Here is an 18,945-nt window from a genome sequence, read left to right as displayed (position 1 = left end):
ATTTTTTCCTAATATCCAATCTAAGCCTTCCCTGGTGCAACTTGAAGCTCTTTCCTCTTGTCCTATCACTTGGTACTTGGGAGAAGAGACCAACACCCACCTCGCTACAACCTCCTTTCAGGCAGTTGTACAGAGCGATAAGGTCTCCCTGGTCCCTCCTTTTCTCCAGACTAAACAACCCCAGTTTCCTCAGTGGTTCCTCATAAGACTTGTGCTCTAGATCCTTCACCAGCCTCGCTGCTCTTCTCTGGACACAGTCCAGCACCTCAATGTCTTTCTTGTAGTGAGGGGCCCAAAGCTGAACACAGGATTCAAGATGCGGCCTCACCAGTGCTGAGTAGAGGGGATGATCACTTCCCTAGTCCTGCTGACCATGCTATTTCTGATACAAGCCAGGATGCCATTGGCTGCCTTGGCACACTGGTGGCTCATATTCAGCCAGTTGTCAACCAACACCCCCAGATCTTTTTCCTCTGGGCAGCTTTCCAGCCACTCTTCCCCACGCCTGTAGCCTTGCATGGGGTTGTTGTGACCCAAGTGCAGGACCCGGCACTCGGCCTTGTTGAACCACACAGAATTGGCCTCGGCCCATTGATCCAGCCTGTCCAGATCCCTGTGTAAAGCCTTCCTACCTTCAGGTAGATCCACACTCCTGCCCAACTCGATATCATCTGCAAACTTACTGAGGGCACACTCGATCACTTCATCCAGATCACTGATTAAGATACGAAACAGAACTGGCCCCAATGCTGAGCCCTGGGGAGCACCACTTGTGACTGGCTGCCAACTGCATTTAACTCCATTCACAACTCTTTGGGCCCCACCATTCAGCCAGTTTTTTACCCAGCGGAGAGTACACCCGTCCAAGCCATGAGCAGCCAGCTTCTCCAGGAGAATGCTGTGGGAATTCAGCAGCATGTAGTCCTAGGCAGCACACAGCCCAACCGTTTGCTATTCCTCCTCAAGCTATTCCTCCTTTGCTTTGAATCCCATGAATACAATGCCAGAGTGGTCACACCAGCTGGCTGGAGAATGCTGAGGGAAAAATAATGACAGAAAACCCAGCCTGGCATCCTCCTCTGGGTTAAGAAGATTTGTTTGGATGTCTCTATTCCTAATGAGTGGAGTTACTAACAAAGTTGTCAGAGACTCTCCTGCTACATTAACTCCGAGTGATAAGTATTTAAAGTGTAATGCTATCAGACTTGCACATCTTGTCTGCCTCACTGAGCCATGCCAAACAGGGTTCCTATGAGACACTCAGAAGGATATGGTATCTGACAACAAATCCAGGCCGCTTTCAGATAATGCTGAAATTCTTATGCTCTTGAAATATACTCTATCCACAAATAATTTTAATTATCTATATATACGTTTACCTTGTCTTTTCAAACCATGGAACTCAAACAGCTCATTTCTAAAGCCTAAACTGCTTGCACTACTTGACCAGGCACTGACTTACTGACAATTACACCATGTTTCATCTCACAGAGAGCTTACAGCATCTGCAACAGTGTATCTTCCATTCAAAATTGATCATCTAACATGCACTTGCTAGATCTTCATGTAAGCAGCACTTTAAATATTTTATTAAGCTTTAGAGAGCAAAAATCCAGCGAATCATGCTAATATTTTACAAGACAAGCTAGCTCTGCTTTATTAAATAATTCAATTCACTTTTTAAAGCAAATAATCTTCTACTTTTACATTTATTCAATATATATTTCTGTCTGCTTATTCGATATATGCTTCCATTAAAAAGTGCAGCTAATCTTAATGTTTTAGGGGAGAAGAATTCAGTACCTAACGCATCTAAACTACAGACTAGTAGCAAAATACCAAGTTATGTCATAAACTAATCCTTGGATTCAAAGACAGCTGGGAAATCCCCTTATTTCACAAATGGTAGGCATTTTACTTAAGCTTCTGCCCTTAAAAGGCAGAAATACAGCATCAAGAAGTTCAAAGATGTCAGCTCAGAAAGCAGAACCATATGAATAAAAGTAAAATAATCATGCTTTTAATTTAACCCTGTACTCTCTGAGCACCAAGTGCTGGTGTGCACCTGCTGACATGCAGACGGTTTTCTTCCTCCTCAAGTTGGGGTGGAGGATTCACATCAAATAAAATTTTCTGTGTGCTGCCACTTCTTCTGAGGAAAATAACAGTGAAGCACCCGCTACAAAATTCAGTGAGTGGGAAAGCAGGAGGGAGGGAAAGTGATAAACCCCATGAATCTGGCAGAAAGATTAGGTTAACTGGAAACCGTGTCATCACTAGAGTGCTGAATCCCATGGCAAATATGTCACAATGTATTAAAAGTCACACAGGACTTTTACAAAATTCATACTAAATACGGAATTGGGACTAAGGTCCAGCCAAATTCTATTGAACTTCTCTAAGGACATCAGAATATGTATCATGTTTTATTACCTTGCCAGTGAGATTTAAAGGCAGCTATTGGTATTTTGTGCAACGTTATTATTTAGATGATGACTGCTGTCACAGAATAAAGGTCAACATAGCTAGGCCTAATGCATATACGACAACAAAACACTCCTGAACTTAAGAACTACAGTACCACTGATCCAGAATAAAATTTTATTTAGAATACATGTGCTTAAAACCCCTAAATCCCTTCCTCCCAATCTCTGAATCTTGTATATTGTATACTGCCAGCACCTGAAGAGTTTGGGGCAGAATAAATATGAGTTTGGTTATGTTTCTGAACAGAGAGATTCTACCATGATCAGTAACAAATGTCACAGTGCCAATGAAGCACAGGTTTTCTTGCAGCACTGTCTCCTATACTGTCCTAAATGCAGTCTGGTCAGTTCCATGATGGTGTTAATGGTATGTGGCTCTTCAGCTCATTACAGACCACTACTAGAAGACCACTGAGGAAGAACAGCTATAACACTCAAAAGACTGTGCTACAAAAGACATTCAATGTTAGAAATGATCTCTGACTTGGACTTTTGAAGGAGGACTCTATCCAAAAAAACAGTATAAGGGTAGGATTCCTTCAATCATATGCAGTACAATGAGTAAGTCAGTTCATTCCAAAAATTCTGGAGAAAGAGGATAATTTTATTTTATAGAGAAGAGTTACATGTGCAAAATCTGTGTGCAGCTGTAACCCAATAAGCGGAAACAGGAATTACCACAGCAGGGCAGATCACTAGGAACAATACCCTGCCTGAATATGGCCAGCACAAATGGAAGGGGTGAATGCTTTCCAGTCTATTTACTCACTAACAGCTCAGCCTTTCTCTAAATAGCCCCAAACTCCCGGTCTCACTGATGTCTTGTGGCGTTTCATTCTAGATAGAGGCTAAACATGCATCATGTCAAACCGTATTTTCTTTTATCAATTTTAATTTAAATTCAGCTGGTTGTTCCCTTGTTTTTGTATAATGGGTATGTACTGTTTGCCCCGCAGTACGTGAAGACAAAGTTTTTATAATATTATTGTTCAATTCACTTTATTTTTAGGATAAAACATACAAAAGCATTAAAAAGTAATCGCCTAAAGGAAAAAAGCAAAATTTAGGATCTTTATGGGTAAGGCAAAGGCAACCATCGAGTTGAGGAAAGCTATTCTCAGATACCTGTTGTTTCAGTGCATAATATAACAAAACTGACATCTGGAAGATGACAGAATAGAAACTGACTTGAGGAGAGGTGGAAGAGGAAAGAAAAACTATCCCTAGCAATTTTTGCATTTGTTTTTTTTACCCTCAGGTACCAAGAGACTCCCAAATATTTAAGTATATCTGGGTTTCTCTAACATTTTCTTATATATAAGTAACAAGTCCACTAATCTGTTATATTTGATTCACCTGTTCTCTTTGCAATTTCATAAAAACCCTGGACATATTAGTAATCACCAGCACAGAGGATCACTGTTGGCTCAAAAGATCATTCTACTTTACTTGACTCTTCAAACCAAGGCAATACGATCGTGTCTTCTGTAATCACAGGTTAAGTACTTGATGAAATGAGCACACCATTTTTGCACTGTTGAGCACAGGTTAATCTTCCCCCCCCAAACCAACTCAAATCTGCCAGTATCTAACTCCTTTAAAAATAACCCATTTGCCTCTAAGAAGTGTTAAACCTGTGGACATTACTATATGAATTAAGACATTTGTAAGCAAGCTCAGGTAGATGGTCTTATCCATTCTGCTAAGGTCCTCAGTCTGTTACTTTGGATTCACTCCAAGGAATGAAGCGGTACTATCTATACCTTAGACATACAGAATTAGGAACACATCAACCATGTTTTCCTAAGCCTCAAGAGGTGGAAAAAACTTCTATTGAATCCACTTTGAGTGAATGCAAGCTGAGAAAAATGTAAATTTTAGTGAATTTATGTTCTGGTGACATCTTTACCTCTCAGGACCAACACTTCAGGAGACACTACTTCTCTGCTCGGAATTTGATAGTACTATTAATAACTTGGTTTTGATGCTTAATATAATGATATTATCGAATTTCTGGGAATAAAAAATGTAATTATTCTGTTTCATAATGAATACAGCTGTGATGGTTGCTCACCTGAACTAGAAGTAAAATACCAGATTTTGTCAAAAAATGGTCCCTATTCATAATGCACCTATTTGGAGACAGCAGCAGTCAGTAATTTTGCTTTTCAAAAGTGTAATGGCACCTTCTACAACAGTTTGGCAGCACCATGAGGCCAATGTAAGCAAGTAAGACATAAGGGTAGCTGCAATTTTATCTTCTTATTTTTCTGATGGTTCAAAGGGGTATAGGAAAATCAGACAGAATAGGATTCTGAGGTTTAGGAGCTCTCATTCTCTACTTCAGATACGTCATTACTGACACATGCAGAGATAGCGTGTGCCTATGTCTGTGTAGCATTTTATTTGCCATTTCTATACAAAGAAATCAATTAATCTTAAGAAAGTAACTTCAAGAGAGGATGGATATATCCAGCTGCAGCTATTTTAGTTTGCTCTAACTTCTCTCATTTAAGTTTCTGTATTTATCTTTCCCTGCTTTTCCTTAATACAAACCAGCTGATTTTTTCCCTCCTGGGAATGGCTTATCATGCTTTTTGTTTGTTTACAAAAACCCTACCAGATACATTAACTGTCAGAATCAGAAGAAAACCATTAACTGTGGAAAAAGCAGTGGTCTGAGATGACAATCAATCATTGCACTGCATCTACTGACTGGTGTGCTTTCTCTCTGCTGACAGACCCCATTCATGCTGGATTGAACTGGGTTCTCTGAGTGAGACCATGACCCTCACCTGCCACTTGACATTAGAGAGCTCTGCCCGGTTCACTAATGGATAGATCACATCAATAAATCTGATTCCTTGCACTGAGTTGAGGAAGCAGATGGAAAGGGAAGATTAATCTCTGCCGACTGACATTATAGGTAAGATGTAAAAGATAACAGAAATTACTGGCTAGGTCTCATATGAACTCTGGTTCACTGATGCATGAGATCAGCTTTCCCAGTAGGCTCCAGAAGGAATTGGATTTTTGTTTCTCTGTGAGCACATTATGCCTGTCTTCATCTTCTGTTAACATTCTTCCGAGATGAAACCTTGTAGCTGGTGGTGTTTGCCCTTAGCACAGGCTTATGACTGACTTCCACAGAACCATATGGCTGCATTTAACTTAAATCCAAGCCAGCACAGAAACTACATTATGCTGCGAATTTGTCTCAGTTTATTTTCTGTGCAGAATCACAATCAAAAAATTGCTGAGGAAGAGATAAAAGTGAATTTCCGCTTCCTCAGAGCCAATATTAATAGTAACATAATCCCAGAAAAAGCTCCAAGATCACATCAGATCAAATGATGATCAAAGTTTGGGGGAAAGGAAGAAAGAGAAGAGAGCTATTATCCATATGCAAAAACAGAGCAAACATCTGTGGGAACTGGAGATAAGCCTCTTCTAACAGCTTATTCAAATGTTTCAGAAAAACACTTTACATATGGTAACACTTGCTTGAATTTGGTTGGGTTTACACCGAGGACCCACTTTCTTTACAAACTGAAGACTGAAAGCCAAGAAAGAAAAAAAGGTACTACTAGGGCTGCAAGTGCCTTCCTTAACTGCCTGTGTGTTCTTTCCCATGTGGCCCCTGGCAGGTTACCGCTCTGCTGCTGGCTGCTGCTGTAGGAGGACCGGAGAAGTCAGGCATGGCACCCTGCAGCTGAAGCTTCAAACTGTAATTCAGACTTGACAGTATCCCAATCTGCTGTGAAAGCCACCAGGACACGGTGACTTGAAGGACTGGATACTGACAAAAGCTCCAAACTTGCTCTCTTCAGGTGTGTAAGAGTAAAACTCTTCCTCTGCAATGCAGCTACCTTCTTGGTGGTGTAAGAAAGAATATAGTGCTACAGTATGCAGAGGACACCTGCAAACATCCTATTACTTGTTTCTCCAAATTCAGATTCGAGCTGCTAACTCTCTCCGCTGAAGGAATTCACTTCTGTCATATGTAAAGGTTTATCTAGGATCAAAAGAACCAGTATAATCAGACGGCTCTACCAAGCCTGCTCTTTCATGCCCCTCTCTGCTATGCGGCACTCTGTGAGGATTAGCAAGGGAAACAAACAAGGCTACACCATGCTTGGCAGAAGTGAGCAGGTGAGTCCCATGCAAAGCATGACCTATGGTGCCGGGTGGGCGAGCAAAGAAACCTGACACAATTTTAGTTACTCATACTTTTCGTTGCAGGGTTGTCCCATTACCTCCTTTCCAGAGGAGAGTGAAACCAAACTTGCGCATTGCTGAAAAAATATCAAGTGGCTCTGCTCTCCTTACAGGCTGCCTCTGGGTCTCTCAGAGGACTAGTACTTACACAGACTTCCATCCAGGTTACAGTAAGTGACTCTGCTCTCAATAGTGTTGGTGATACCCACTTCTGAAGGAGGCAGCAGTTGGAGTGAACCCAAGAGCCCCTTAGTGCACTTTCTGATACTGGCAGTGTTCATGCTATTCATTTCTCCTCTCTCCAAAGGAAGTGAGAGTAAAGTGTCTGAATTTTGCAGTGAGGACCAGAAATGCTCATGTAAGCAGTAAGATTTTATATTACAATTTCTTATCTTGTTCTCTGCTCTTCTGCCATCGTGTCCCTACCAAGACAGAGAGAGAAAGAGAGAACGTTGTCTCTGAGGTGAGGTATTCTAATCTTGGCCAGCTTCTGTCTTGAGTATGTTAAGGCTTACAGGGAGAAAATCTAAGAAGATGGGTAGGGTACAAGTACTCCTCCAATCTCTTTTACTACCCTTGCTGTCTTCATAAAGCTGAAAGAGAACAACTGCGCTAAATGTCTCAAAAGGCACATAGAGACAATTTCAAAAAGCAAATGTGGTTTACGAGAGACTGAGAGACTCAGAGTTGCATTATTCACCCAAAGATGCATTCAGAACCTGGAACAAAGGTTGAAATTTTGTCTGCAGCTGAAAGACCTGGCTGAGCTACTGGTCATTTTAAAAGGAGATAAAACCAGGGGAAAGTTAAAGAAGTGAACTGTTATTCTGCCAGTGACTGATAGGATCTGATTCTGCCTCAAGCTGCAAGCAGGCTAAAGTTTCCGTTATAATGGATCTGTGAACCTTAGCTCACTTATTGATGTCCATAGCTGTGGTTCTCTTGCAATTTGGAGTCTGTGATAACCTGTGATGAACTCTGTGCTGCCACTGCTACGCCACCAGCAGTCACTCAAACAGCCATATTCACGTCACTACAGTGACAGCTCTGTCATAAATTTTGAGTTACAGCCACTACCATCAACTTGGCAACTGTGCATGTACATGTGATGCAACCATCATTCCTGTTTTCCAGTCCTTATTGTTCCTTGGTAAAAACTTGTATAGTACACTTGTATCCTCTCTCATATGCAACATGCCAAGATCTGTAGACTTGAGAGACCACCATTCAAGGATTCAACAAGGCAGAGAAGTACACCTTGTGCCCAGAAGAGGGTGACGCTTTATCTTTAATGGTACTTATTTCCACATATGCCTTTTTGGAGCTGGACTTCTCTTTGTGCAACCAACATTATCGGAGACGCTGGATTCTGGCACTATACAGTCACCCAGGTCTTTGCTTTCCCATGATGTTTGGTATCGATTTCTCACCTGTTTGAATGTGACAGAAAGAATCTCCAGAATCTGTTAAAATTCCTTTCTGGTTCAACTTGATCTGCACTTATTGGGATGGCAGGCTTGACTGCAGCCATGAAACCAGAGAAGGAGGTTAGCTTTTAACTTTGTAAATTTTGTGTGCTTAACTATATGGTGTTGATGGCATTTTATTACTAAAGGGTTTTTTTGGTTAACTTGTGATTTTTTAAAGCAAATTTGAAGAAATTTCAGAGACTGCACTGAAATGCTTCTTATCAGCATAGGCTATCCCAGAGACAAAATCTGTGGTTTGATTATTTCTGGCTTCTGTCACTAGTAGAGCATATGCCAGCAGCCAAGGTTTCTCATCATCTTGAGTCAGTCCTATAGGTGATGAGATGCATGCTATTCAAAAGGATTTCACAAGTAATCACAAGCAGCAAAGGACAAGGAATAATCTTGATTTTTAACCTAGACATTCAGCCTCTAGTCCTCTAGAATTTTATCTAAGTCCTACCTTGCCTAACCAATCACTCTCAGTTTCTCCTTCTGGACCACTCCGTCTACCCATTTGCACACCCACTCCTACCCCTGTTGTGCCCTGTTGTTTTCAGTTTTCTCCCCTCCACTCTGTACTCCTGGCTTTTTCCACTCTTAAATTTAATTAACTATGCCATTGTAACAACCTGACTTCTTTTAAAGTCAGCTCTCCTGAACTTTTTCCTCAAAAGATGACAAAAATCCCCAGCCAACCTCCCTGCAGGGAGTTCTTACTTAAATACAACAGGAAGTTTACAAAATGCAACCCTGCAAAAATATGAAATTTTCAGAAAATGAGGAGATTCTATAGAAATAGAAAATGCTAGGAAGCTTTATCTATAAGAAATACAAATACAATAATTTGCTGCTAGTGAATCTTACTTTTTTTTCAGATTTTGACATCTAGCTAACTTGAGGAGAAGACTAACTGGTTAGGATAAAAAACCCCAGATTTTTTACTTCAAACTAAGCTGATTTGTCAACATGTATACAAACATATGTTTACATATTAGAGAGAAGAATAGTGGTATCAAGTAAAGCCAACAATACATACCATTGAAATACTTTGAGATTTCCAGCTTTGTTATGATAATTAATGCACTGTGCACAAATCTCTCGAAGCTATAAACAACTATTCTTTAGGTCTAGGTCTATGAATCATCAGAATTTCTATGCAAAATGTCTATTTCTATTATAATTATTAACACTAAAGTTGTCAAATTCATCAGATTAATATTCTCTCCATAAGCCATACAAACTAAGAAATAGTATATCATAATGTAACACATGCATGACATGAAAACAAAGAAACAAATATATAATGATTCTAGCTGTGACACAGTATGTTAGTGAGGTTGATAAACTGAATCTTCATGCTGATAGCATGTTGTAGTCTCAAATCTATTATGCTTTGGAACTGATGTGTTATTATCTCTGGACAACTTTCACACCAGGAGATGATCCCTGCTAGCATAATTTTAAAAATGAAGGGATTACAAACAAGATAAATTTCATTGTATTGTCACCTGAATTAGTATCAACTAACAGGAATTTCATATAACATAATCCCTTTGCCAAAATACTTGCATTTGGTGGTCCCATTACAAACATATAAAGCATAAATGAGGCATGGTTCTATTAACTCTACTTCAGCAATTATGCATCTGAATCAGTATTGTATGATAATTGGTCTACAGGGAACAATAATACTTGGTTTTGTTCTTTTTTAATACAGTATGCTTACATTTTTACTTTAAAGAAAATATATTAGGGTCTTCAGGTAAATATCTGCAGAATCTTTGAGTTTGCTGATAATGATTAACTAATTGAATTTAATATATCATTCTCTTCCTGCAGTTGATTTTAATTTGTGGCTACGTTAAAGAGTTTATGGAACACAAAGCAGATCAATGTACAGTGTCAATATATTTTACAGATTAATTAGTTATTAACAAGCAGATGCAGATCTCCTCATTTAATCAAATAGCACCTTATCGCTTTTATAATGTTAAGAGGTACAATTAGCAAAAGAGAATTTGGACATAAAGCTGATTTTTGCCACAGTATAAATGAAAAAAGAAAAGGTACATTTATGATTAATAATTCTTGAATAGAATTTAGCATACTGTGCTGATTAACAGGCTGGAGCTCTTTAGAAATGGTACTACTTTGTCAGGGTTTGTTTTTTGTGTGGATCAGAAACCAGGCATACTGATTTGGCATAAGAATGCCAAAACATAGTTCAAATGTAAGACAAGATATTAATGACAAAGTCAAGTAGATATGGAACAGTTCTATAATACCAATCTTACTTAAACAAATCGAAATGCTAATTTATATGGAATTCTCTATTTCCAGTTAAATATTTATCAGCAGTTCTGATTTCAAACAAGCTTGCAAAATATATTACAGATGTATAATTCTTCTTAACTTCTTTGATTGGTCATTCCTTATGCTATATTAATATGTATTAACATTTCTAAAACAAACATTTGCTAAGTAGTAAATATATTACAAACTAAGGATCAGATCTGGCAAATGTGTAATCATGCAAATGGTTTGCAACAGCTTGCAGAATCAGGCCATAGAGAATTAATACAACCTCAACTGCACTCTGATTTTCTTAAGTGAAAGCAAACAAGATTTGGCAGTCAAAGTTTACCATTTTGTTTTTACCATGAGTCAGCATGACAAATTATTTAAAGTATAATTTAAAAAAAATGAGATATGAAGATGAGGAAGTCTGTCCCAGATGTTTTTGACTACTGTAATAACTTTTTTTTTTTTTAAAAATCACATTTTGTCTTCTGTGTTAACAATTAGCATCATGCAAACACTTAGAGTCACATACCCATAACTGCTATCGTGATATGTTGGAGAAAACACATCCATCTCTATAAGGTTGTCATGACCATTTGCAAGGACTGCTTGATTTCCTAATTCTCTATACACAAAGATACAAAAAGATGAAATTAGAGCGGCAGTTTCAAATTAAAGAATGGAATGATCCCACAAAAAGAATACACTAGTTCTGTTCCATAACTTTCCTTTTTTCCAGGGATCTGCAAAATTGCAACCGCATTTTGAATGTGGGGTTCATCTGCCTTCCGTGCTGTCCTCTGGACTATGTGCTGGGTTGTAACTTGAAGACATGGTGTTACAAGGTTGACATTAGGTGGTCACTACCCTTCGGTGATCCCTTATTCATGTGCAAGTCTTTGAATAAAATTCCTGGCTGCTGCCTGTGGCAAGATAGGCTTAAGGACTGAACGGTGCATAGTGGGGGATGTTGTTTACTTGATGAGGCTGGACTAGAGATGAAGTAATAAAAGTGAACTGAGACTATTAAAAGACAGCCTCTTGCTGGCTATCTGGCACAGTCAGTCAGCCAGAAAATATGCAGAGGGCTGACTACTACAGTGAGTGGAGATCTCATGTTCGGCAAACGACACTGCACAGCAGCGGGGGGGAAAGGAAGGACCACAGGCTCTGGCTCTGTCAGGGAATGGCAAGAAAACGAAGGGGGAGAAACAAAGCTAGGCAGTATTATATTTTGTTTAGAACTGCTTATTTATTTCATCCAATCTTAACCAGGACAGAGGAATGATAAACTCAAGGAATACTGCTCAAATACTACTGAATTCTGGACTATCAGTGCTTGCCTAAGAGACAGGGGACAAAATACACAGCGTAGTAAAATTCCAAGTATTCATGGTGACAGCAAGGGATTTTTGAGCAGGAAGGATGCCAGAGAGATCAAGCAAAAATCAAGTGTCAAGTAAGACACTCCTGACACCAAGGGAAGCTTATAAGCATATGGGCCCAGTGTGCTAGGATTCAAGCACAGATACTTAGTGAGCACTTGAATGCATGAGGATGTCAAAAGAAAACAGAACTTTTTTTATTCAGTTCTCATCTTTGAAAACAATATTGGTTGTTAGACTTCATAAACGTGTCTAATGTGTGTATATACTGACCCCATAATTACGACATGTCATTCTTTAAAAATGCACTCATGATCTCAGCAATCTAAGTAGAGTCCCGTTTCCTCAACTGGCAGACCATCACTGGGGCATGCCCACAATGATACATGGGGTCTTCAGAAGAGCAGGACCTGAACACCAGCCCCAGTTTCTGCCTTTATTTTGTACCGTGCCTTCTCAATGCAAGTAACGTGTCTAATCAAGTCTATGGGTGAAAACCTGGAAGACTTACAGAATGGAACAATTTTGAATTTGATTAAACCAGGCACTGTTTTAGTGGGTGGAATACATAAAATAGCTGCTTTGAGCAGACTTTAACATCCAGCAACATTGTGCTTTTGCAGACAATCAATCAGCCTCTACACAAATTGATTTAAGACTTCCCTGGAAACTATCAACACCCTTTCCACACCTTAATCAATATGGAAGGCGCTAACTTCATTGGCAATCCACCCCAATAAAGACATATGGGTACATTCATCACACTTTAGGAGTTTCTAAAATCTTCACATTCTAAAATGAAGTTTGGATCAAGCTTGCAGAATGGTTTGGAAGTAACGCATTCTAAGAATTGTTCTGTCTGTAGCACTTCTAAGGTATTCTAGTACTTTAATTAAATCCCTCAAAATGCAGAAATATTTTCCAGTCATCGAGTATCTCTTCAACCAGTTCCCTCTTTCTTCTTGATAAAATTAGTAGATAAGTACCTGAATACAGTAATGTTCTTACTCACTCTATTTTTAAGCAAGGAGTAAGAGAAGACTAAGCAGTATCAGCACAGACTATGAAAAACATGTTAGTTTCTTAGTTAGTTTCTATAAAAGAGTTCATTAATAAAATTTTCCATGAGAAATCCACTAAGAGATGCTACCAGCTTACTTTTATCAACAAATTTATGAATTCTAACATACATATCTCTAACATACAGAATTGATTGTGCATTAGAAAAATTTTCACATTCAAATATTTAACAGAGAAAGCATTTAAAGAAGTGATTTACTAAATATTTTTAAATATCAGTAATTTACACCATACTAGAATGAAAAGCCATGCGAATGTAACTAATGTAACAAATGGTCCTGGAGGTCAATAACTCATTACTAAAATTAATAGGTGAATAAAAACTTAAAAATCAATGATACTAAAAAACCTACTAATATTTAATTACTTAATCATCATTAATAATATTTAGACACCTGACGTAGTCATACATTTGCATGATTTTGGCTGTCTAACCAGTAATTCAAAGAACAAAATGGAAAGTTATTCAATATTGTCTTGCTTTTTAAATTCTTCAAAAGTTCATATTGTTCCATGGTGCTGGTTTCTCCAGCTTCTACAGCTGAACCTAACTTGCAGCAGTTTGGGGAAAGAGTCTAATACTAAAGATCATTAAATATCCAATTAAAAGGTCCTGCAATCTGCAGGAAATCTGCAGGAAATTTTTTTCTTACTGTCTTGCTTCTTTTTTCTATATGTAGATTTTATTGAGCCCCAGTAGAGTGAAGACAATTTCTGCCACTGCTCAATAACCTCACTGTCACTTGAAGATGGCATCGAAGATGAAAGAAGCACTCAAAGAATCCAAGCTATAGTTTTAGGCCCTCATAAAATTTTAAGCAAAGAGTCTTTTTATATTTAAAAAAACATAAATTGGAATTTCTGTTGGACATTATTGATCTGTCACCTCACACTTCATCTATTTAACCAGTAACACCAATGTTTTATACAAAAATATTAACTCTAAATGTAGCCAAATTGCAGAATATTCTATTAAATATACAACTGAATCCAATATTATGAAATACATATTTTGAAGTCACTTCCATTACTACTGCAAAACAATAGGGACTAAAACCTCCCTCAGGCTTTGCAAACACATTCCTCTCACCTACATGCACATATACAAAAACAACCTATTCGCTATCCACCTATATGTGACAGCAAGTTGTATGTCATTTTTATGACACCCATCACCAATATGAGCCTACAGAGATAGAAAGATAACTATGTATATATGCTGACATTCACATTCTGTACCTCTAAACGGCCGTCATCTAAGTCAGATAAAAAGAAAAAAGGGGAGGGAGCAAAAAAAGCTGACTATGAGCATAAGCTAAAATATTGCCAAAGAGGAAATAAACTTTCTTTCAGGCTGAGAAAAGGATGAAAGAAGAGACTGATCACAAAGTTGTTAATATAGTTGAAACTGAGCCTAAGAATCACACTCTGTAGGGAACCTTAACCGAAAAGGGAAAAATCAATGACAAATAAGATGGGTTCTTCACCTCCAGAGTTCCAACCAAGTGAGACTATTAGAGAAACTACAGTAGGGCTCTGTCAATTTTTATGTGAAATTTTCACATTTCAGCTTATTCACAAGCGTTTGAAACTTGAACACTCAAATACCCTTAGCTTTTCATCATGAACATTTAAAAGATGAAAAGAGTACTCGGCAAAAAATATTTACTCCAGGTTGGAAGCGGTATTCTCATTCAAGTCCTATGCCTTTTTCTTTATAAACATAATAAAAACATATATGGCAATAGAAGCAAACATCAAAGACCTTACCCATCTACTGAAGATTAACCAGTGTCTGGAAAACGTCAAACATCTTAACCCCACTACTAATTTATTCGCTCTATAAGAAACCTCCTTCTTAATGTACTAAATTGTTGGAGTATGATGATGAAATCCCTTCAGTGGAATCCTATTCCACAGTGTCTAGGTCTCGTAAGTAATACAGCAGGGTCCAAGAAAACTAAGAAAAGCCATTCCCAACAGCCTGACAGAAGAATCGCCTGAAACATCCATGGGGACAAAACTACCTAACAGAGAATCTTATGGCCATGTATGTTTTAAATTAGTCACAATCAGCTGGACTATCTTTACTTCACCACCAAACATAATTTAAAGGGATTCAAAGAATGACCTGAAAGGATTTCATAAACATTTTCAAGAATTACTGTCAACTTCAATATAGTTACAAATGTTCAGTTTGATGACTAAATTGGAATATTATGGCTTTCGTTAATAAAAAATTAGTGCTGATTGAGTATTACATGAGTACTAATTAATCACAGTAGGTAAATTCAGCTCTGTGCCAGTAAGTCCTGTAAAATTTTTTTATACATCATTCTGCATCATACATCATTCTGCATCTAAAGAAGCTAGTGTCACCCTTTATATTAGCTGCTTCTTTCCTAGAGCCAGTTATCAATTGTAAAAGACAAAAAAGAATGAGGACAAATTTATCACTATACCAGAACTAAGGGAGTTCTTTCATCTCACCAAATCCTAGGCAACTTTAATAAACACCTCGCCTCACATGGGTATTTCTTTAAAGGGACCAAATACAAGAGCTAAAAAGTGTTACTCGGAGTTTCCTGACATTCATTCTGTATGGCAGTATATATTTAACATATACCAGGCAAGTAAGGCAAGAAATTGTTTCCAACAGTCAAAAGTCACAGATTATGAACAGGAAGGAAAATGTTTATCTGGAAAAATTAACATACTCTCTGAGTCCAATTACTCTGCAATAGGCATTATAAGGGAAAAGAGTGTCATTGCGGATTTTAGAGAGAGGATAGATTTTTTTTTTAGCACTGAAACAGTTTTGTTTGCTGAGTGAGGGGAAGTATTAGCTGCTGGTCATCTTTCATCAAGTTGAATGTTTTATTTAGAAGTGCCGCAGTCTGTAGCAGTACCTAAGTAATTACCTGCTTTCCAGTGGTGCATTACTGCCAAGGACCCAGCTGTCCTGCAGCTGGACTGACTCAGGTGTGGTTTGCAGCTCGGCGGGCAAAGCAGCCGGCGGGGCCGGACTCTGATTCCTCCTATTTGTCAGTGAGTTTCTGTTAAGTGAGGTGATGGATGGGTGATGCTGTGCTGAATGTTGCTTGTGAGAAGGTGGCAAAGGCTGCAGGGTCGACTGGCCTTGGTTATTTGCAGGTTGTTCTAAGAAGAAAGAAAATTAAAGTTCGTTATACACCATCTTAGCATTTGCTACAACCAAAGCAGAATGAGAAATTCAACATAATCCCATCATCTAATATATTTGCATATTATTCTATTAGCAGACATTCAGTGACATTCTCTAAGAGCAAGTTTACCCTTGATACACAAAGTTCTAATTAATATACAACAGATGGTAAAATTGCTTTTGGTTTTAATTTGTTTCAGGTTTTTTTTTTTTTAATCTGGTTTTATTAACACCTACAGAAAATAGCATCTGACAGATCCCCTAATGTGCCTTTAGATTTCAGCTTTTTTTAACAAACCAACCCTGAAATTAAATGGGTAATTTCAGTAGAACACAAAGGTTTTCGAAATGCATATAATCCCTATAATTATTTAATGGAGTTTTTAAAGCTTTATTTAACTGCAATAAATTATTACAAGGTAGTTGCTAAACAGCAGTAGACTACTCTAGTTTAGTGCATTTCAAATAAGGCAGATCTGCACTATGATCTGCTAATAGATGCTAAGTATTCTTTAGCAGAAGGTCACTCTGTGAAGCAGATGTTGCTTCATGGATATTTAACAGACTGAATCACATCTGATTACAACGTCAGAAGACTCATATACTTAATGACCGTCACATCCATTAGAACACACACAGAACAGATTTTCCAATTTCACACTATGCAATATAACTACAGTTTGGAGTAAGTCACAGGTGATCACAGAGTCAGGCCATCAAAACAAAAGTTAGTATTTTTTGACTTAACAAAGCACACAACACCTATAGAGCTTAAAACCAAAACCTCAAAACAGTAAAACCCACAATCAAATGCCTCCATCGACACCAAGTTTTAACAATTTGTCCTGTAAAATCAGTAGTAGATAAGTCACAAATAGGAGACAAAACTTGCCATACAACACAACGAACAGAAAATTAAAACAACCTCAAGATACTTAATTTATCATGACTTAACAATGACTGACAACACTTAAAAATGTAACACTTAACAATATGTCATTCAAATTCCAATCTATTTCCTAAACTAATGTAGTAGAACATACCTAATAATATAAATGCAAGTCTTAAGCAGAGCGGAAGACACAGGGCCTGCGCTTTGCTCGCAGCGTAAATTCTTTCACATAGTTTTAAAATTAGCTATTTGATCTTCATAAGCAATTCCCTGTTTGGAACTGGTTATAACTACAAATTGTTACAAACACAATAATAATACCTTAGTACAGAGAACACAGGAAAGTTATTTCTGTTGAAACAGATGCTTCCAGTAACTTACAGGTGACTACTATAAAAGTAACAGTGAGTATTTTCCCATGTCGTGAACATAAGAAAAGTTGAGAATGTTAAGGAACAGACGTGCTAAGCTTAAGCAGGAAATTCAGCCTTTGGAATAATTTCCTTTCTGAGAACCTCATTCTCCTTTCCAGTTATCTTGTGTGGTCAATTTGACTTTTGTCACAAAAAAACAGTAAAGATGAATCTCTCATTAAAATGACAGCATTTACATTCCCAATAAGGTTTTCAACTCCAAATTCCTAATACATTAATGAAAAAAATACCTTCCATAAAGGTAATTTTTGTATTGTCTTTACAAACACCAACACAAAAGGTGTTACTGCATGTGATTACAATCACTATCAAGGGCTTCAAGCCACATTTCAACAAGCCAGTTAAAAGTAAGTTAACAGACTAACAACAGCAAAGACTTTTTTCCTATGTCTACTTAAACTTTTATGATTTAGATTACAAGCTATTTATCAGCTGGTGCAGAATTAGCTGTGGCCCTGTATTTTATGATATATAGGTCTATGTGTATATAAAAATATAAATAGGTGCATGTATCTCTGTAAATATTCACACATATGCATGTGTAAACATATATATAAAAAAATAATTACATGACTGAAAAAAATAGTGAAATTAAATAATTTTAATTAATTTATTTGTAATCAGATAAATTAATCACAATTGTCTTAAGGACCTGACTTTTTGTCTTTGTTATTTCCTTTTTCGACTCTCCTACCTGCCTAGCCTTGTTGAACAGTGCTGCCATGATCAGTGCTCCTACTGGCTGAAATGTTCTTCTGACATCCCCCTTCTTCATTCATTTCTCTTCTCATTTAAAATCTCAGATGAAAATCTATCTTTTAATCTATCATTTTTAGCACTAAAGATCTTGCGCCATCCTCTAAAAACAAAGCAGAAGATAAAATAATGTTGTTCTCTTGCACAAACGAGGGTGTGAATAAGGGGACTATGCCAGGCGTGTCTCAGATAGACATCAGACCTTTCCACACACACTACCAGCCAGGAAGAGGGATAGTAAAGGCTCTGTAAAGGGTATTTATGCACTCCCCAAATAAATGCATAGACCTAGTAAGAATACTGATAATATGCCAAAGGAATGAAATTCTATTCCTCAGCCCATAGGCCAGCTACTCAGGCCACTGTTTCGGATTTAGATTATTCTCTGAGAAATTTACTATGAACCCACAAAGCCCTTCTGCTATGTAACATATAAACATTACTGACACTGAAACTACAGAGTAACATATAAAATAAATGAAGAGTTGCGGCATGAGCTTGTAACCATAAGGCGCAGGCTAGAAGGGAGCTAGAAGAGCATAGCAAGTGCAACTTCACAAAGATCACACATCCTTGAAGCTTACTGTCTCTCTCCATAGGATGCTGTCAGGTGACATTTTCTAGTGTCCAAGGATGACTTCAATTGGCAGGGAATCTACACACTCCACAGAACCAGAAACGCCTGAAAAATCTGGAATGATTTATTCCCCTTCTAACTGTGCAAGAGCTACAGGTAG

The 18,945-nt window shown here is 37.9% G+C and overlaps 1 protein-coding gene across 9 annotated transcripts in view; it reads right to left on the bottom strand.

The window, feature by feature from the left end:
• TENM3 (teneurin transmembrane protein 3) overlaps positions 1-18,945 on the bottom strand; it is a 1,343,701-nt gene that overhangs the window by 122,102 nt on the left and 1,202,654 nt on the right. For 5 of the 9 annotated variants that reach the window (XM_032988404.2, XM_032988405.2, XM_032988409.2 and 2 more), the window contains 2 exons: positions 15,864-16,101; positions 11,010-11,102 (listed from right to left, as the gene is read on the bottom strand). In XM_032988404.2, coding sequence (XP_032844295.1) covers positions 11,010-11,102; positions 15,864-16,101 — 331 coding nt within the window. The remainder of the gene's footprint in view (positions 1-11,009; positions 11,103-15,863; positions 16,102-18,945) is intronic. The other 4 variants (XM_032988406.2, XM_032988407.2, XM_032988408.2 and 1 more) reach the window with 1 other exon arrangement.

Source organism: Tyto alba, unplaced genomic scaffold (assembly GCF_018691265.1).
Source record: "Tyto alba isolate M040663 unplaced genomic scaffold, T.alba_DEE_v4.0 Super-Scaffold_6, whole genome shotgun sequence".
NCBI lineage: Eukaryota > Metazoa > Chordata > Aves > Strigiformes > Tytonidae > Tyto > Tyto alba.
This window is presented reverse-complemented; position numbering and strand designations above follow the sequence as displayed.